At 34.9% G+C, this 18,591-nt stretch overlaps 1 protein-coding gene across 2 annotated transcripts in view; it reads left to right on the top strand.

Annotated features, from left to right (window-relative positions):
• The window catches only part of MAN1A1 (mannosidase alpha class 1A member 1), a 157,724-nt gene that overhangs the window by 122,989 nt on the left and 16,144 nt on the right, over positions 1-18,591 (top strand). For both annotated transcript variants that reach the window (XM_044676850.1, XM_044676849.1), the window contains 3 exons: positions 4,364-4,487; positions 8,981-9,074; positions 13,008-13,123. In XM_044676850.1, coding sequence (XP_044532785.1) covers positions 4,364-4,487; positions 8,981-9,074; positions 13,008-13,123 — 334 coding nt within the window. The remainder of the gene's footprint in view (positions 1-4,363; positions 4,488-8,980; positions 9,075-13,007; positions 13,124-18,591) is intronic.

The raw sequence follows: 18,591 nt of genomic DNA, 5'->3' as shown, positions 1-18,591 counted from the left end.
GTATTCGTCACATTAAGAATAATGTCAGCAAGGCCAGATAGAACATTTCAGGGAGCCACATCTGGCCCGCGGGCTGTAGTTTGCCCATCACTGCTCTAGACCATTACCCTCATTTTACAAATGATAAAAATGGCTTCCCTTGGTGCCAACTGCTAGAAAATCAGAATTGAGTCTCATTTCTAATATGACAGGAAGAAGGGAAACCTGCTTGGCTTCTTTCTAATTAAAACCATAGACACGTAGGAGCCTTAGAGCCTACCAGCCTCTCAGCTTTAGTAAGAAACGTTCATACCATTTAGACCAGTGGGGCTTATTTTGTTGCCATTACTGCCTCTTTTCTGACCACAGAGCCCCGCTTCCATTACTTTCTTACCTCTTCCCCATACTTCTTTTTTTGTGGTGGGGCAATTGTATTTTTTAAGAAAATTGTTGCATTTTAGGTGACTACCGTATTGTTTCTATGTATAAAAAATAAGGTCGTAATGATAAACCCAATCATTATAATTATGGCACTATGTTATATAAATTCTATTCTGTTTTCCTTAGCAATATTGTTGTTAATAAGAAATGTTCTGGAATCATACTCTTAATTAAACTTATCTTAAATATCATTAAGCCATAGATTTCTTAAAACCAATGAAAAAATAACCTGCTTTTCCTCCTGTTGTGACTAGGCAAAGTTATTAGCAGAGTTTCTGACACATAATTAATAAACATTTATTACATGCCAACCTACTATGTGTCCAGCATTATACTAAGCACCGGCAATACAAAAAGAGGTAAAAGATTGCCCCTGTGATCAAGTAGCTTACAAAATGAATGAGAGACAACATGCAAACAAATATATTCAAAGCAACCTACGTATAGGAGAAATAGGAAATAATGGACAGAAAGAAGGCGCTGGAATTAAGAGGGGTTGGGGAAAGCTTCCTATAAAAGGTGAAATTTTAGTTGAGGGTTAAAGGAAGCTAGGGAGGTGGGTAACCAGAGTACAGCGGAGCCTTTCGGGCATGGGGGGTGGGGGACAGTCAGAGAAAATGCCTGGAACCAGGAGTGGGAGTATCTTGTTCTTGGAGAAACCAGGAGTCCCATGTCACTGGATTAAAGGTAGAAAGGAGCTAGAATGTCACACAGAGCATTTTGTATTTCCTCCTGGGAGAACACAGGAAACCATATAGTAGGCGCTTAATAACATTTTGTTGATTGGCTGAATAAGAGATACCGATATAACAAGAAGATACGTCTCACACACACACACACACACACACACACACACACACACACACACCCCATGGAAATTATTTTCAGTTTCTTTTTTCTGTTGGTCTAGAACTATGGTTTCATTGGTCTAGGGAACTCCCTTCTACTAATGCAATTTAGAGGACATAATTGCCTGGGACATTGCGAAGTGATGACTTACACAGGATCACACAGCTAGTATGTTAAAAACAGGACTTGCATCCACGTCTACTGAACCTGAAGCTGATGCTATCCACTATGTCCTGCTGCTTTTTGACATAATTAAGCGATTTTAAATTGTTTTAAATAATCTTAATATTATAGAGGAGCCAATGCCATGGATAAAGTAAAAATCATTTATATTGGACATTATCATGTATTTTATTATTTACACTTTTACATGGATATCCACATGGCAATGAATAGAGTTAGCCTTGTAGCCAGGAAGACTATGGTTCAAGTCCCACCTGAGGCATACTTTGTGACCCTGGACAAGTCATTAACATCACAGGCCTCTGAACGATTCTCAGAGTCTGCAGAGAAGGTGCCAACCTGCTTCGATAGAGGAATTTCTATACCAGTCACTATCCTTATGGCCTAGATGGGTATATATGAACTAGGGCTTCTCTGTACCTCAAGTTAATTTGTGAAATCATTGCAAGAAAACAAAGTACTAAAAAGTTGTGGTCCTTAAGTACCCTGCTTCTTTGCTTAGAATACTTCATCTCTTTGCTAAATGTAACATAAGCTTCCAGGCTGAAATTTGTCCCTTGCTTGCTGAATTTGATCTAATAGCTTCTCAGGGTTGGGGAAACTTAAGTATTTTGGTTAGAAAGGGCTTCCTGCTGGGCTGCAGTCTGCTTGGTAGAAAAGGAGGGAGAGTAAAAGTAAATAACAATAATGAGTATTATCAACAAATGACTTTTTATAATTCCTTTTGCTTAATTATATTGTTACATTTGCCATATGTCAATACAATTTGCAAATCCACATTTCGATTCTTCTATTGTGTGAGTCAGCCATTTTAATAAGAATTTACCTATGTTTCCAGGACCTAATTAAAATTAGGAGTGAATGTAAAATAAATTGAAATATAACATATAGAATTCTGCTCTTTTTTTTCTTATTATTTGATTTACATTTGGATCTGCTGGGGGGGGGCAGTTTTTTGCATTTTTCTTTCTCCTAGCCAGATAGTTTTTTTTGTTATTGAGCATAATGTAAAGGGGAAGAAAAGAAGGGATGATTATGTGGGCAAGGGTTTAACAAAATGTGCAGCAAGGATGTGATAGATAGATAGATAGATAGATAGATAGATAGATAGATAGATAGATAGATAGATAGATAGATAGATGAAAGCTAAATAAAGACTAGCTAGCTTCACTTAGTATTGACATAGGGTCACACAGTCAAAGATTACCAGAAATTAACCAACTTTTTGATACCTTCACTCTTATAGGAAATAAAGGTAGCAGTAAGAATTACATTTCTGGCATAAAATCATTTTCTAGGAACATAGAGAATTGAAAACTAGTAGGAACCTTAGAAGTTATCTAGTTCTATTACCAAATTTTAGAGATGAAGAGACTGAGGGGCCAATAGAATATGGTAACAGAAGTGAAATGGGCAAATGGTTAAAATGGCCCATTAAAGGGTATATTTTTTAAAAATTTGATTATCATCTGGATAGGTTAATTGATGATTATTAACTTTTATCTGTTTATGCCCATTTTGTATCATCATATTAGCTTATTAAAACTCTTTAACTACTCTTCATAAGCAATTTTACTAACCATATTAATGAAAATGTGAACTTTTTCATTTTCATTTATTGTTCAATCATTTTCAGTCAGATCCAAGTCTTCATGGCCCCATTTGGGGTTTTCTTGGCAAAGATAATGGAGTGATTTGCCTTTTCCTTCTCCAGCTCACTATATAGAAAAGAGAAGTGAGGCAAACAGGGTTAAGTGATTTGCCCAGTTCACACAGCTAATAAGTGCCTGAGGCCATATTTGATGACAGCCATATTATAGGATTGACTCCAGGCCTGGCACCTACCCACTATGCTTTCTAGCTGCCCAAACTTTTCATTGGCTGTATTTTAAAAAGTAAACCTTAAAATTCCCAACACAATTATTTTATAATCACTAAAAGGAATTATATCTAATTCTATTAAAATTCATTAAAATGTATATAAATTGGCCTAAGAGTTTGGGGAATCCATTCTTTATTTGTCAGACATATAATTATTCAAGTTCAGAAAGATTTTGGCAATGTCTCTAGAGGAGATTAATATAAAACAAAATTTAGTTTTTTAAACAAATTTCCCTTTAATGACAGATAGGAGAATAAGGCATGAGTAGCATAATTATCAATGTTTTTTATTCCTTAGCTTTTGCCTCAAATTTTATATATGTTTATGCACACATATATTAATATTTGCACATAGTCACATGAGTGATGACTAGATTATTTTAAATAGATTTGAACACTTATCTGTACTGAGGTACTACTAGAAGAAAGGTGGTTAGTAAGAGGAAGTAAGAAAAGGAAAAAAGCTAAAGTTGAAAATGAAACAGTACAAAAAGTTAACATTTGATGAATTTATCTTGATCTGATGGATACCTCTTCTTGTGGTAAAAAGGCAGTCAAATTATATAGCTTTGGAATTTAGCCAACCACAAAGTTGTTCTTTTTAAATCTTGTCTCTATATTCCACTTGATATTTGGACCAAAAACAATCTAAATTTAACATTTTTTAATGGATTCTACTGGATTTAGATACCACATCATGAGAAAGAACCACTCATACCTTCTAAAATAAGTTGACAATTCATTAACAGTGAGAATTAGACAATTCCTGTCTGATTAGCCCCACTGGCTATGTTTTGACTTTTTAAAATGAGATGAAGTTCAGTTATGATTTGTAGGTGACAAATAAAGAAAATGTCACCCTACATCCTTAACCTACTAATGACTATGTTGAAGCCTTTCCAGAATGTTTGTAATTTCCACATTTACAGATAACTGGATAAGTTAATTCATCCTCTTTTAGCTATTCTAGAACCTTGAAAACTGGAATTAGTGCTTCCTAAAATGCCCTTCCTTCCTTCTCTTTTTTTAGTGGAATTGGTCGAAATTGGCCTTGGGCATCTGGAGGAAGCAGTATTCTGGCAGAATTTGGAACCTTGCATTTGGAGTTTGTACACTTGAGCCATTTATCTGGGAATCCTGTCTTTGCTGAAAAGGTGAGAATCCCCAACAAAAACTAACAAAAAGAGCAGATTCTAGAAACATTTTTCTTCCTAGAATTTGGGGCACTATTATTTATCTTGTTCTTTAAAAAATATTTCTATGCTGCCATCATTTATATGATGATGGATTGAAGAAACTGGCGATGTTTAACCCTGAGAGGACTCCCTGTCACCTCAAGGATCAAATGTAAAATCCTCTTTTAACCTTCATAAACTATTCCCCACCCTTCACTACATTTCCAAATTTCTTCTTAAGCTTTACTTTCCACCATGCATTCTTTGATATTCTTTTGATATTGGTCTCCTGCCTATTCTAAGAACTTGACATTCCATTTCTCAGTTCCGGGCATTTTCTCTGGCTGGCTTTCCTGCCTTAGAATGCTTCCTTTCCTTATCTCCTCCTGCTGCCCTCCTTGGTTCCTTGGAGTCCCAGCTAAAATCCCATCTTTTAAAAGAAACCTTTTCCAATCCCTCATCCTTTCTTCCTACCTTCTAGTTTTTGTTTCCTATTTGTCCTGTACATAGCTTTTTTGTACATAGTTGTTTGCATTTTGTCTCTTTCATTAGATCATGAGCTTCTTGAGGGCAGGGACAGTCTTTTACTTCTTTTTGTATTTCTAAAGCTTAACACGTTGCCAGGCACAAAGTAAGCACTTAGTAAATGTTTGCTGACTGGCTGTTGATTGATAGGGAATTGCTACATACAAGTATTTCAAAGACTACCTTATGGAAGAGCTATTAGACTTGTTCTCTTTAGCCCCAAAGGAGCAATGGATGGACATTGTAAAAAAAGACAAATTTGAGCTTCATTTCAGCAAAACCTTCCTAACAATCATTATTTAACCAATTTCAGTTGTGTCTGATGTCTGACTCTTTGTGACCTTATTTGGGATTTTCTTGGCAGAGATACTAAAGTCGTTTGCCTTTTCTTCTACTTCTTTTGAGTAACTGACAAATCCCTTGGAGCAAGTCTGCTTCTCCTTTTATTTTTTAAACCCTTTCTGTATTAATATTAATACTGATTTTCTAAGTTTAAAGAACACTATAGGCTAGGCAATCAGGCTTAAGCGACTTGTCTAGGGTCACCCAGTTAGGAACTGTCTCAGGCCATATTTGAACCCAAGACCTCCCAACTCCATACCTGGCACTCTATCCACTCTGCTCTATGGTTGCCCTGAATAAGGCTTCTTAACCTGTGGTTCACAGACCTCCACTGTGGACAGATTTCGAAAAATCTATGAATTTTGCATGGGAAAAAAATTACATCTATTTTATTGACATTTGGTTTCCTTTGTAATGCTTTGAATTTTATTTTATGCACTCAAAAACATTATTCTGAGAAGAGTTCCAGAGGCTTCAGAATACTGGCAAAGGGTCCATCACACACACAAAAAAAAAAATATGAAACCCCTTCCCTTCCCAAAAAGAGTTTAAGGGAAAAAGTAAATGAGAGTATCAACTGACTCAGAGGTTTATTACCAAGTAACCCTTCCTGGTCTGCCAATAGGAATTTGACCAGTTACCCAACTGCATTAACTATAAAAATTTGAGGGAGGCAGCATAGTATAGTAGACTGAGCTCTGGAGTTTAAGATAACAAGACCTGGGTTCAAATCCCACAATTATATTCATGGTTATTCAAATAAGAACAGAGCATTAACTACCAGAGTGTTCAGAGGAGCATCTGAGCTGGACTTGCAAAAGGCTCGTAGAGTCTTTTCAAAGGTCCCAGTGACAAGGGAGCCCCTCTGAGGCCTGGAGGACAACTTATACAAAGGCCAGATAGGAGATGGGCTTGTGTTTGAGGAATAATAATAAGTCATTTTGCCTGGGCTATAGAGCAAGTGACGGAGCAGATCATAGGAAATAAAGCAACACAAATGGATTGGAATTTGCTAATAAAGGATTTCAAATGCTAAAGTAAAAAGTTTGTATTTTATCCTAGAAGGAAATAAGGAACCACCAGAGATTTTGGAGAAAAGGATTAGAGTTAGAGGGAGTTAGAACTGTGTCTGAGGAAAATTATTTTGACAGCACCAATAAGATATACCAGAAAGGGAAAAGCCTAGAAGCAGGGGGACCAATTTGGATATTATTTTAGTAGGCCAGGTGATGGTTTGATGAGCACCCTAATAAGAGGAATGACAATATGAACGGAGAGAAGGGGTTGGAGGGAAGAGATGTCATGCTGGTCATTTCAAAGCTTTGCAGCTGATTGAATATGGGGGGATGAGGGAGAGGGAAGAGTTGCTCGTGACACTAAATTTACAAACCTGGGTCTCTGGAAATAATGTGGTGGCTTCAAAAGAACTGGGGAATTTTTCATTTTAAGAGATGGGTATCTAGGAAGGAAAAGGGAAAGGGATATCTATAAAATACATTTTTGAAAACAGAGCAAAGTTTGGAAGCAGAAATTATAAGCAGTGGGCTAGGAAAGAAATGTTCCATTTTGAACATTTTGAGCATGAGATGGGTTGTCTAGGTAGATATATCTACCAGGCATTTGATGTGAGATTAGATTTCAATTAGAACTTCTCATTTTTGAAGAATTGAGATTGCACTATTCTCAGTACCAGGCAATTTGGATTCTAGTCTTGGATCTGCCACTAATTATGTATGTAACCCTAGGCAAATAACTTGGCTTTTCTATTACAATTTCCTCATCTGTCAAATGGGGAAAATAAAAATTCCCCAGGTACATAGATCTAGGGATGGGAGATGAATATGTGTGGAGAGGAGAATGGAATAACCATTTGAAAAGTAATAATGTAGTATAGAACAATAATAACAAGGGTCAGCTAGGTAGCTCAGTGGATAGAGAGCCAGAACTCAAGACAGGAGGACCTGGGTTCAGATTTGGCCTCAGATACTTCCTGGTCAAGTCACTTAACCCCAATTGTCTACCCCTTGCTGCTCTTCTGCCTTGGAACCGATGTTTAACATCGCTTCTAAGACAAAAGGTAAGGATGGTTTGTATGTTTGTTGTTTTTAATTTAATAGGGATAAATGTAAAATTTTACACTTGAGTTCAAAAAATTGATTAGAGTACAAAATGAGAGAACCCTAGTTAAACAACCATTAGAAAATATGAGAGTTTTAGTAGATTTAGAATGAGTCCACAATGTTATGCACACACACACTTATGCCTCGTGTATAGGTCAATTTACTCATTCACCAAGCATTTATGGAGCACCTTCTAATAGCTAGTTTCTGAAGATATAAAAACAAAAATAAAACAGTCCCTGCTCTTAAGGAGTTTATGTTCTTTCAGGAGAAAATAACATGTCCACAAATAAATTAATACAAACTAACCAAAGTAATTTTACAGGGGACACTAGCTGTACACAGTACAGTGTATTGTAACAGGACATTGTTAGTTTCCAGAATAGAGACGATTGCGTTGTCTGTCCTGAAATGATCGGACTATGAAAGGACTTTGTCTAAGGTGGCATATGATGGGAAATCTAGCCTTTTATTAACCTGGAGGAATAAAGCTCACATTTGACTTATGTAGAGATTCTACATCAATGTCCTATGATGTGAGTGATAATCATTGTTACTTCTGAGAAATAAACTGATTGTTTCAACCTAGTTGCTTATTAGTGTCTTTTTTAAGAAAACAACACATTAAACAATCTTCTTTGTAATGTGAATAAGAACCATGCAAATAAATTGACAATTAACTTTCTTTTAGAACTATGTTGTCATTAAAACATTTAAATTGATAAATGTCTCTTAATTTTATATTAAGAATGAAGCCTTAATTATTATTCTTTTTAACCCTTACCTTCTGTCTTAGAATCAATATTAAGTATCAGTTCCAAGGACAGGCAGTTTCCCAGGATCACACAGCTGGGAAGTATCTTAAGGCCAAATTTGAACCCAGGACCTCCCATCACCAGGTCTGGCTCTCTAGCCACTGAGCCACCTAGCTGCCTTTTGCAGCCTTGGTTCTTAACCCTGGCTATTTCATTCTACAAAACTTAAATAATTTTTTTCCCTAAAAATAAAAAATTCAATTTCTTTTTAAATAAAAATAATAAAAGAATTTTACACTAGTTTTTTATAATTTTATATCATCAAAACATGCTATAGTGCAGGGGTCGGCAACGTATGTCTCTCGAGCCATATCTGACTCTTTTGAGAGCCAGATATGGCTCTTTCTGCAGGAGCCATAAAGTCCATTTTTTTCAGGCATTGTTACAGGAGCCGCACTGTGAGCACTGTACGGCTCTCACGAAATTACATTTTAAAAAATGTGGCGTTTATGGCTCTCACGGCCAAAAAGGTTGCTGACCCCTGATCTAGAGGAAAGATCACTCAATTATAGGCCAGGAGAAGCCCAGATCTATTGTTAATTAGCTCAGTAATCCTGGGCAAGTTATTTTCCTTCTCAAAGCCTTAGTTTCCTCACAAGTAAAATGAAGTTAGCCTAAATGATTTGTAAAATCTCTTCCAGCATTCTAAAATTTTTATCTTCTGTTTTAGGTGTTTGGAATTCGAAATGTTCTGAACTCACTGGATAAACCACAAGGCCTTTACCCCAACTATTTAAACCCCAGTAGTGGACAGTGGGGTCAACGTAAGTCAAGAACATGTATTTTTGTAATTTGTTTTAATCTCCTACTATAACTAACTTGGGTGAGTCTGGACACTGGATGAAAGAAAAAGCTAATAAATGGTTAAAATGTTCAGAGGTATGTGGAGAAACCACATATTTTGATTTTTACGAGCCTTGTTGTAGTCTAAATGGGATTTTTAAAATTCATATTACCTTATGAAAAAGGAAAAGCCAGGCTATAAGAAATTGCCTGGTGCCTGCATTTTTAATGTTTGATGATTAATGAAAAATGTTGTTATGCAAATTTTAGGTTTAAAAAAGAGGGAGGTCAATCAGATGGGAGTGATTTTTCTCTTCCCTTTATATTATTTACTTTCTTTGTGTTCTGCTCCTTTCCCTTTCTTTCATTAAAAAAAAAATAAAATTTGATCACCTTAGTAGTTTGAATTTTCCCACGAAAAAAATGAAGCAAAGGATCAGTGGGCTTCACACTTAATTTTTTAAGACATTTATGAAGGAAGTTGTATTTTGCAATATTCCTTAGTTTGTTCAACATTTATCATCTCCTTCGATTGTCTTCTTTTAATGAGTTTTATTTCTTTTTTTTTTTTGCATTTTCTTCTTCTTTTATCATTAAACTAAGATACCATCTGTGCTAATCAGTAATATCCTAGATTCATTGTTGTCTTTCATACCTAAAATGTGAGTCTCTACATCTGTTGACAGAATAACCATCACTCTGTTTGACATAATCAATACTCTTCATTAAGGAATTTGTTACAGATAATGCAAAGTGTGAATTGAAAATGGAAGACATAGGCCCTTTCTTCCTTTTTTCTTTTTTTTTTTTTAAACCCTTACCTTCTGCCTTGGAACCAATAATACTTTGTATTATTGGTTCCAAGGCAGAAGAGTGGTAAGGGCTAGGCAGTGGGGGTTAAGTGACTTGACCAGGGTCACACAGCTAGGAAGTATCTGAGACCAGATTTGAACCCAGGACCTCCCGTTGTCTCTAAGCCTGACTCTGAATCCACTGAGCTATCCAGCTGCCCCCTTTCCTCCTTTTCTATGTAAATCTGTCAGTATATTTATTTGCTCAATTTTTTTAAAACATGGGAACAGAATATTACGTCACCAGTAACCAAAGAGAAATACATGGTATTCATGATGGCTTATATTAGTATTATCTTATGGAATATTGTATTTCAGCTCATTTAAATTGGTTACCAAGGAAATAAATTAATAGAAAGTTGTCCATTGTCTGTTTAAAAAGATGCCAAAAAATCTTTAAAGGATAAAACATTTAGTAAATATGTTTAGAGCTTCAAAAAGTCTATACAAATTAAATGGATTCTATAAGAAGTAAAAAGATGAAAATATTATATTATCTTATTTTTAAAATCCATTTCAATTATGATCTTTTTTTCAGTTTGAGGTATTAGGAGCCCCTATCCTCAAATACTCACCCCATACTTAAGAGTAATTTTATGGAGCCTGATACTATCAGGAAAGAATAAATTACTCTGTCCTGTGAAGGACATTAACTTTCACGCTCTTAGGGTACTAATTTAGTGAATTTGGGCATGAAAATTGATGTTCTTTCTAGAAATAGGCAATCCTTTCTCACTGATAGGATCAGGTCTGTTATCTCCTAGGTCCACTAATATGTTTACACAGAAACATTGTCTACATAAACAATCACAAAATGCAGAATAGAGAAGATTCAGTAGTTTATTGAATTACAGAAAAGGCAGCCTCTTACTTTTTCCTTGTTTCTATCTCTGTGACTAATTCTCTCCAAATATAAGGAGATTCATGATTGAGGAGGAAGAAAGAGATGACCATGGTAATATTCAAAGTGATTTAAGGAATTTCTCATCATATCATATATAGACATTCTTTTTAAAAAAAAAAAAAAGAAAGCCCAAGTGTCTGGGATGTGCACTTTAAACACACTGACTGGTTGATTGGTTTGGCTGAGCATTTATATCTTCTCTTTCTCTTTGGCTGAACATTTATTTCTAACTCTTCCTCTTTTTTTGGTATTTTGTTTTTGGTTATAAGGAATAGCTCCATGGTAGAGAGTATAAAGGGAAGAGATAAAAAGGGGAACTAAAGATGTAAAAACAATAATTTCAATAGAAATCAATGACAGTACACAGAAAGAGAACAGAAGGAAGTTCATCAGGGAACTAAGACAACCAGGACATAACTGATATTATTGTATTAAGTGATACACATTTTTAAAGAGTGGGGAAGTCAGAAGACTGCTAGTTTTTAACTACCACTGCTATGTTTAGGAAGGACAGAGTTGGATCTTTGCCATTGTTCCTATAAATTCATTTAGTCCTTGTTGTTTTGACAGTAACTGGATGTTGATTTGCTTTAGCATTCATCAATTGGATTTGTCTCTTACAATAATGTTTATAATAACAGGACTTATTATTGATGAGATTGTGGTCAGGCTGTTTAGTTTGCAAATGTCAGGGATATCTATGGTAATTCATTTAGTAAACTTTAAAGGTCAGTCCAAGCTATTATTCAGAAACTAGATATCAGGTATTGAAAACAGACTTCTAAGAAGTTAATACAATGTTTAAGAAGTCTGAATCAGTAAAAACTATTGTTTGATTAAGTAAAAATATAAGGCTTACCCAGAAGTTATATTTCCATTTTTATAGGTATGGATCTTACTTGAGGTTGATTATAAGTTTCCGTAACTTGGGTAAAGGTAACATACAAGAGAAAAATATGTCAGTAACTCCACTTTAATATTCATTTACTTATTTCATGTAACTGGATCTTCCATACCATTAAGAAGCAGAGCATTTTATAGGAAAACTATCATTAAGTTAGTCTCAATTTATGAAAAATATTTAATATTTCAAAGTTAGGTTACTCCCAGCTAGACAGTTTTTCTCTGATATGGGGGAATTTAAATGGCATATTTTTATAGGTGGAAGGGACAGACATAACTGAAAATTAAAAGATGAGTTTCAAATCAAAAGTTTGTTTTGATAAATTTGTTTTTATAAATAGTAGAAATTTACCCCAATATGTAACCTCAGGCTAAAACTTCATATATTAATTTTTCCATGATGCAAAATTGAATACACACAATAGTATTGTGTGATTGTGACCCCATTAGGTGTTTTCTTTACCCCATTTGGGGCAAAAATACTGGAGTGGTTTGCCTTTTCCTTCACCAACTCATTATAGAGATGAGGAAACTGAGACAAATAGGGTTAAGTGACTTGCCTAGGGTCACACAGCTAGTAAGTATCTGAAATCAGATTGAACTCAGGTATCCTGACTCCAGACTCAGTGTTCCATTCACTATACTATCTAACTATAGAAAGAACGTTTTTGTAACCAGCAGTCTTCATGCCAAATGCTCATTTGTTCATCTAGGAGGTATCCACTAAGAACAATTAAATTTGAAATAAGGGTTTTTACATGGAGAAAATGATAGTAGTATTTGTTTTGTTTTGTTTTGTTTTGTTTTTCGTAAATTAAGCAGTGGTAGTAGAAATCCCCTTACCAAGGTACATCCCAGATTATGTAATCATTAAACTAAATTATGGAAAACTTTTTTAATAGGCAAAAACTTAATTCAGGAAAAGACTGAGATAATGTGGTGGTTTGTTGTGTTTTTTTTTTTAGTAGAGTGTTAAGAGCTTTAGTAGAGTGTTAAGAGAGTTAAGTCGCTGCCTACTCCACATGTATGTTTAGAAAATCATCATAGTAATGAATTATAGTTCTGGTAATAATATAGCATTAATTGACAGTCACAGTTATTCATTTTAGAATATTCTTCTGAAATTAGAGCTATGTAGAAACTCAGATTTACCAGCAAATTTAAGATTTGGTATCCTTGTTCCTGACAAATTGCTCTATATTTCCTAAATTGAAGTTTTGTATCACTGTAAAATTCTTCACTTCCTATCTTTTCAGATCACGTATCAGTTGGAGGACTAGGAGATAGCTTTTATGAATATTTGCTGAAGGCATGGCTAATGTCAGACAAGACAGATTTGGAAGCTAAGAAAATGTATTTTGCAGCTGTTCAGGTAAGCCCAATATTTAAATCATCTTGTCATATAATTCTAACCTCTAAGGGTTCTGCTAAACCTGTTCTTTTAAAATGTGAAATTATATACTTGTGAGTTACAAAATATTGTCACTGAAGTCGAGATCAACCTCAGTTGACATACTTATGTCTAGAATAACAATACTTACAATATTTAGTCTTAGAAAAGTAAAATTTTTAGTACATTTCAAATCTCAATCTAAATTTTCATACCTGGATATGAAGCCAATGTCTTCATTTAACGAATTTTCTTTTCATCAATCCCCAATTAAAATCCAGAAGAGATTGAGCCTTGAACCCATATTCATTGACTCAATAAGCCCTCCGAGGTTGAAAATTAATTTAATGTCCTAAAAGTTTAAGACTGGATATTAGCTACCCTACTTTAAAGGCTGGCAAGTGCTTTACCATTTGAAGATAGTCTGCATGTAAAAATCTAAATTTTATCAAATTGATAAATGAGGGCATTTGTTTACATTAGAAAAGGATTCTTTATTTTATAAAAAGATTCTCCTCCAGGCTCTTTAGAAAAGGATCTTATTTGTATTTCAACTTTTTTTTCACAGATAGAAGTGCATATCAAACTCCTTTCCTAAGGCTGAGGGAGATAGATGGCCAGGAAAGTTTAAAGCTAAACTTCAAGGAGCCACTGCCATTTAAAGATCAAAATTTTATCTTAGCATGCATATATGGAGTACTTGCTGGGTTTTTCAAATGTACTTTTTGAATGGCTTTGAAGGAAATACAAAAATAAACAAGAAATGGCCCAATAGTCTTTGAAATATAAAGTCAAAGGGAAAATCATTTAATGTACAAAAAAATAGTATTTGTATATAATTTAAAAGAATGAGCCTATTATATAAAGTGAGGTAAACATTTCACAAACATTGTAAAGTTACCTACATCAAATGAAGTTATGTATAGAAAGTATTTTGCAAACCCTAAGCTTGATTAAAGCTCTAACAAAATATTAACTATTCCCAAGTTATAATTCTGAAATGGTTATCATGTCAGTAATTATCACACGATTTTGATTAAGTTTATTATTACAAATGCACTAAAATGATGGTAGGCATATTTCAGGTATACCAAAAATATTGATCAGTTGTCTATGAATCCCTCAAGCCTTGATTATTTTAGAATTCAAAGTGAGAATTAAACTGGGAAAAGTGGTAATTTTACTAAGTACAACTTAATACATAATCAGGACTGAATAGTCATTGTTTTAACCCCAAACAGCTGTTACATGCTAACATGATCAGTCTGGTGTCGCTAAAACCTGCCCTTGTGAATTAATTACATGAATCAACTTTTAACTTTATGATATATTAATCAGCGAGTGGACATTTATTAAGCACCTACCATGTGCCAGACCCTGTGCTAAATGTAACTTTAAATAAAACTTGTATGGTTCTAGATCATCTGGTTTTAGGATTATATCCCAAGCCCTAATCAATAACCAAACTCCTCTTAGATTAATTAGAAGAAAAAAAAGCAATTTTTTGGTCCAAATACAAATTTGAGCCTGAGGGACTTGTTAGAATCTGTTAGAATAAGTTAGAATAAGAAAACATTGAACAAGATTTTTCAAAGCACATATCTTTGCTATACATCAAAGAATCCAGCTAAATGACTATAAGGATTGCCCTGGTCCTTCTCTTCATTAAGCTTCTAAGATGCCAGATTTTAACCTGGAGCAGAGGTTTATAATGATTTTGTGTCATAGATGCCTTCTCAAAATAAACTTTTTAAACAGTTGAAAGAAGTTAGAAATTTCTTTTATAACTTAGTAAAAAATGAGAATCTAAGCTCAGGTATCAGGTAATCTAGAGCCTTTCTTTGTATAATGATGTTGACCCATTAGACACTGGTGAAGAACAGAAAAAGATAACACAAAACTTATTAACTAAAAGCTTTATTATTAGTGAATTATTACATTTGGGAACCACTGGTACAGAATTCTCACATATTACCATTCCTGTGGTTTCCTTTATGCGATATTCTTATTTATTCTGATAGTAGTCAGCTTGAATATTCTAAATTTGAATTGATTTGATTTTTCCAAGGCACCTGACAGCTTTGAAATGTTCTTGAGGAAAGATTGTTTCAGATCACCAGAATTGTATCCCATAGTTAATAATTCATTCCCTTTAGAGAACTCATTGACAGGAAAAGCTCATTAAGAAGAAATCACACCAAAGTGTTTCCTGTTTCTCTTAACAGTTAAAACAAGTTTTCAATTCATTACATGTTCTATATAGGAGCAAAATATAATCATTTTATTTATTATATATAATTATTAAGCTCCTAGGTTTGAGAAGCTGCCATGTCTTAGCAGAATTGCTACCAAGTTGCACTTAAAGAATACAATGGTCATTGTCAGGACCTAAAATTCTAGTGGGTAAGAACTCCTAATAGAAAGAATTAGCCTTAGAGGGAGTATATTTAGAGCTTTCTGGTGTTCAGAGTGTAAGGCTAGGAAAAAACACTAGTTGAATCAGATTTCCCAACATTTTACTGGCCAAATGAAATTTGGCAATTGCTTGGTTCCATAACAGTATATTTCTTTTGGTTATTTTAATACATTTCCTGCAGCCTTAACCTAACTTAATTATTTATGTATGCAGTACTGGGCTAGGCACTCGGTGTTACAGAGACAAAAAAATTGACTGCCCTTAAGAAGCTTACATTCTACTAAGGAGAAATGATGTATACACATGAGTCTAAATTATATACTGAATAAGTTAAAAGCAATGTGGTAGAAATAAAGGAAGGATTTTTTAATAACTGTTAGGTTTGGGGAGCCCCATGTAGGTAGTAGCACGTGAACCAAAACTAAGGAAGCTAATAATTTTAAGATGTAGAAATTGGGAGGGCAGCTGGGTGGCTCACTGGATTGAGAGCCAGGCCTAGAGCCAGCCAGACCTGGGTTCAAATCTGGCCTCAGACCCTTCCTACCTGTGTGACCCTGGGCAAGTCACTTGAGGTCCATTACCCAGCCCTTATCACTCTTCTGCCTTGGAACCAATACACAGTATTGATTCTATGACTGAAGATAAGGGTTTAATTAAAAAAAAAAAAAGTATAGCAATCAAGACCAAAAGCAAGTAAGCCAATTGGGTTGAAACATAATACTCATGAAGGGAAGGGATCTACAACATAGTATAGTAGCAGTATTTCATAGACACATAGTAGGTACTTTATAATTAAGTTGATCATTGATGCCTTAAAAAATAGGCCGGAGACAGATTAGGAAGGAATTTAAAGGTGGAAAGGAAGAATTTTTGTTTTATCTTAGAACAGGGGTTTTTAGCAATTTTGTTTGGTCCCCTTTGGCAGTCTAGTGAAGCCTATGAACTATAACTATGAAATCTCAGAATAATATTTTAAATGCATTAAGCAAAATACACAAGATTACAAAGGAAACCAGAAGTGAGTGAAGATAGTCTCTTAACTTGCTTGATAAAACAAGCAGCCGTGACGTACAAGACATTGTGCTAAGAACAGAGGATATAAATAAGACCAAAAATAGTCCTTGCCCTCAAGAAGCTCACAATCTAAAAGAGGAAATAGCATGTAGACAATTATCTACACACATGATATATGGATAGGAAAAAATGGATTTTTTTTCCCCACTAGAAGGTGCATGGAACCCTTAGTTAAAAACCTTTGCCCTGAAGACAATATTTATTTGAAATAAATTCCCTCTAGTTTTTACTGAAAATGTATGAGGAATTTATAATAATAAATAAAGTCTTAATCCCATTTTCTACTATTCACCCAACCTCACTGCACCAGAGAAAGGGAACCACCCATGGCTAAGGACCATTTTGTATTTTTATCTGTAATTTCTGTTGTCATTCCTCCTACCCCCACCCCCACCAATCACCTGAGCCTTTCCCATAGTCTGTCATCAGACCCTTTCTAGGCAGGTGAACCTAGGGGAAGCCACAGCTTGTGTTCTTCAGGCTTAGTCTTGGAGAACTCAGAATCACCACCATGTTATGATGACACAAATAATTCAAACCACGGTCACACAAAACTATTTGGCCATGGAACTGTTTATAGTGTGGCATGTGATTTGGAACCTGGTAACTTGATCAGAGTCATGCCAGAAATAACCAGGGACTTTATTAAGGACCATCGCAGGGCAAGAATGCCTCTCTATCCGTGCTCAAAAGCTATTATTGTTGCTATGTAGAAAAAATAATTTCTTGGATGATGAACAAGTCTCTGCTTGAAGAACTTTATTGCAGTTTGTGCTGTGAGCAGTGTAAACAGCTAAGATGTTCCATTATATCAAGAGAGTATGAAATATTAATGGAATAACTAAGCCCACTATAAAATTAAAGTAACCACAGTTCATGAGCATAAGCATTGTTCATTCAGTCATTGCCATTTAGATTTTAGTTATGATTTAGCATACATAAAAATGTCAGGGAATAGAAAATATACAATAAGCTTATTTATGTGTCTACCCCATCTTAACTATGAACCCAATTCCATTTTAGTGAACTTAAGTGTAACCTAAAGAAAATGGACTCAGAGATACATAATAAGCAGCCTTCTTCACCTTTATACAAAACATTCCATCTCCTCTTTCCAAATTTTTACACATGCCAGAATGCCTTCCTTCCTCACTTCCACTTCTTAGACTATCTGGTTCCTTTCAAAGTTCAGCTGTAATGCCGCATAAGGCCTTTCCCAGTCCCCTCTTCTAAGTACCTCTGCCTCCAAATTACATTTCATTTCTACTTATATGTGTTCCTTTTGTCTCCTCTAATTAAATATAATTTCCTAGAGAGCCAAGAATATTTCATTTCTAGCTCTGTATAGCCAGAGCATATCAGGTTATCAAGAACATAGTAGGCCTTTTATTAATTGATTGATTAATTGATTAGAAACAAGAAGTATTTATTACTTAATTACTATAAACAGCACCCTGCCTCCAAGCTGCCTTCCCTAACTCAGCTCTGATCATGACCATCTACTTCAGTGACTCCCCACTGTCTACCACATAATGTTCATATGCCTTAGCCTTACTTTTAAGGCTATACATATCCAAGTTCTAGCCTATTTTTTTATCCTTATATTTCATTATTCCCCATTTCTGCTAACTCAGGAAGCACAACTCCATATATTCCCACCTCTGTGCCTTTTCCTCATGCTTTTCCAGACATCTCTGTTGTCACCTTTCCAACCTTAACTGGATCTCTGCTTTTCCACTTCTTATGTGTTCTTAAGGCCCAGCTCTATTCTCCCTTACACAATAAAGTCTTCTTCATCCTCTCCTCCAGCACATCCAATGTGTTCTTCCTCTCCTTTTTGACTTTCACAGTGTTTTGCTTGTAAATTTTTTATATTTATGTGTGTGAGTATGCGCATACATGTATATATTTGTTAATATTTTACTTACATAATATTTTACCCTCATTGAGAACAAGGACT

Source organism: Gracilinanus agilis, chromosome 4, assembly GCF_016433145.1.
Source record: "Gracilinanus agilis isolate LMUSP501 chromosome 4, AgileGrace, whole genome shotgun sequence".
NCBI lineage: Eukaryota > Metazoa > Chordata > Mammalia > Didelphimorphia > Didelphidae > Gracilinanus > Gracilinanus agilis.
Note: the sequence above shows the minus strand (reverse complement) of the source record. Positions and strands in the feature narration are given on the sequence as shown.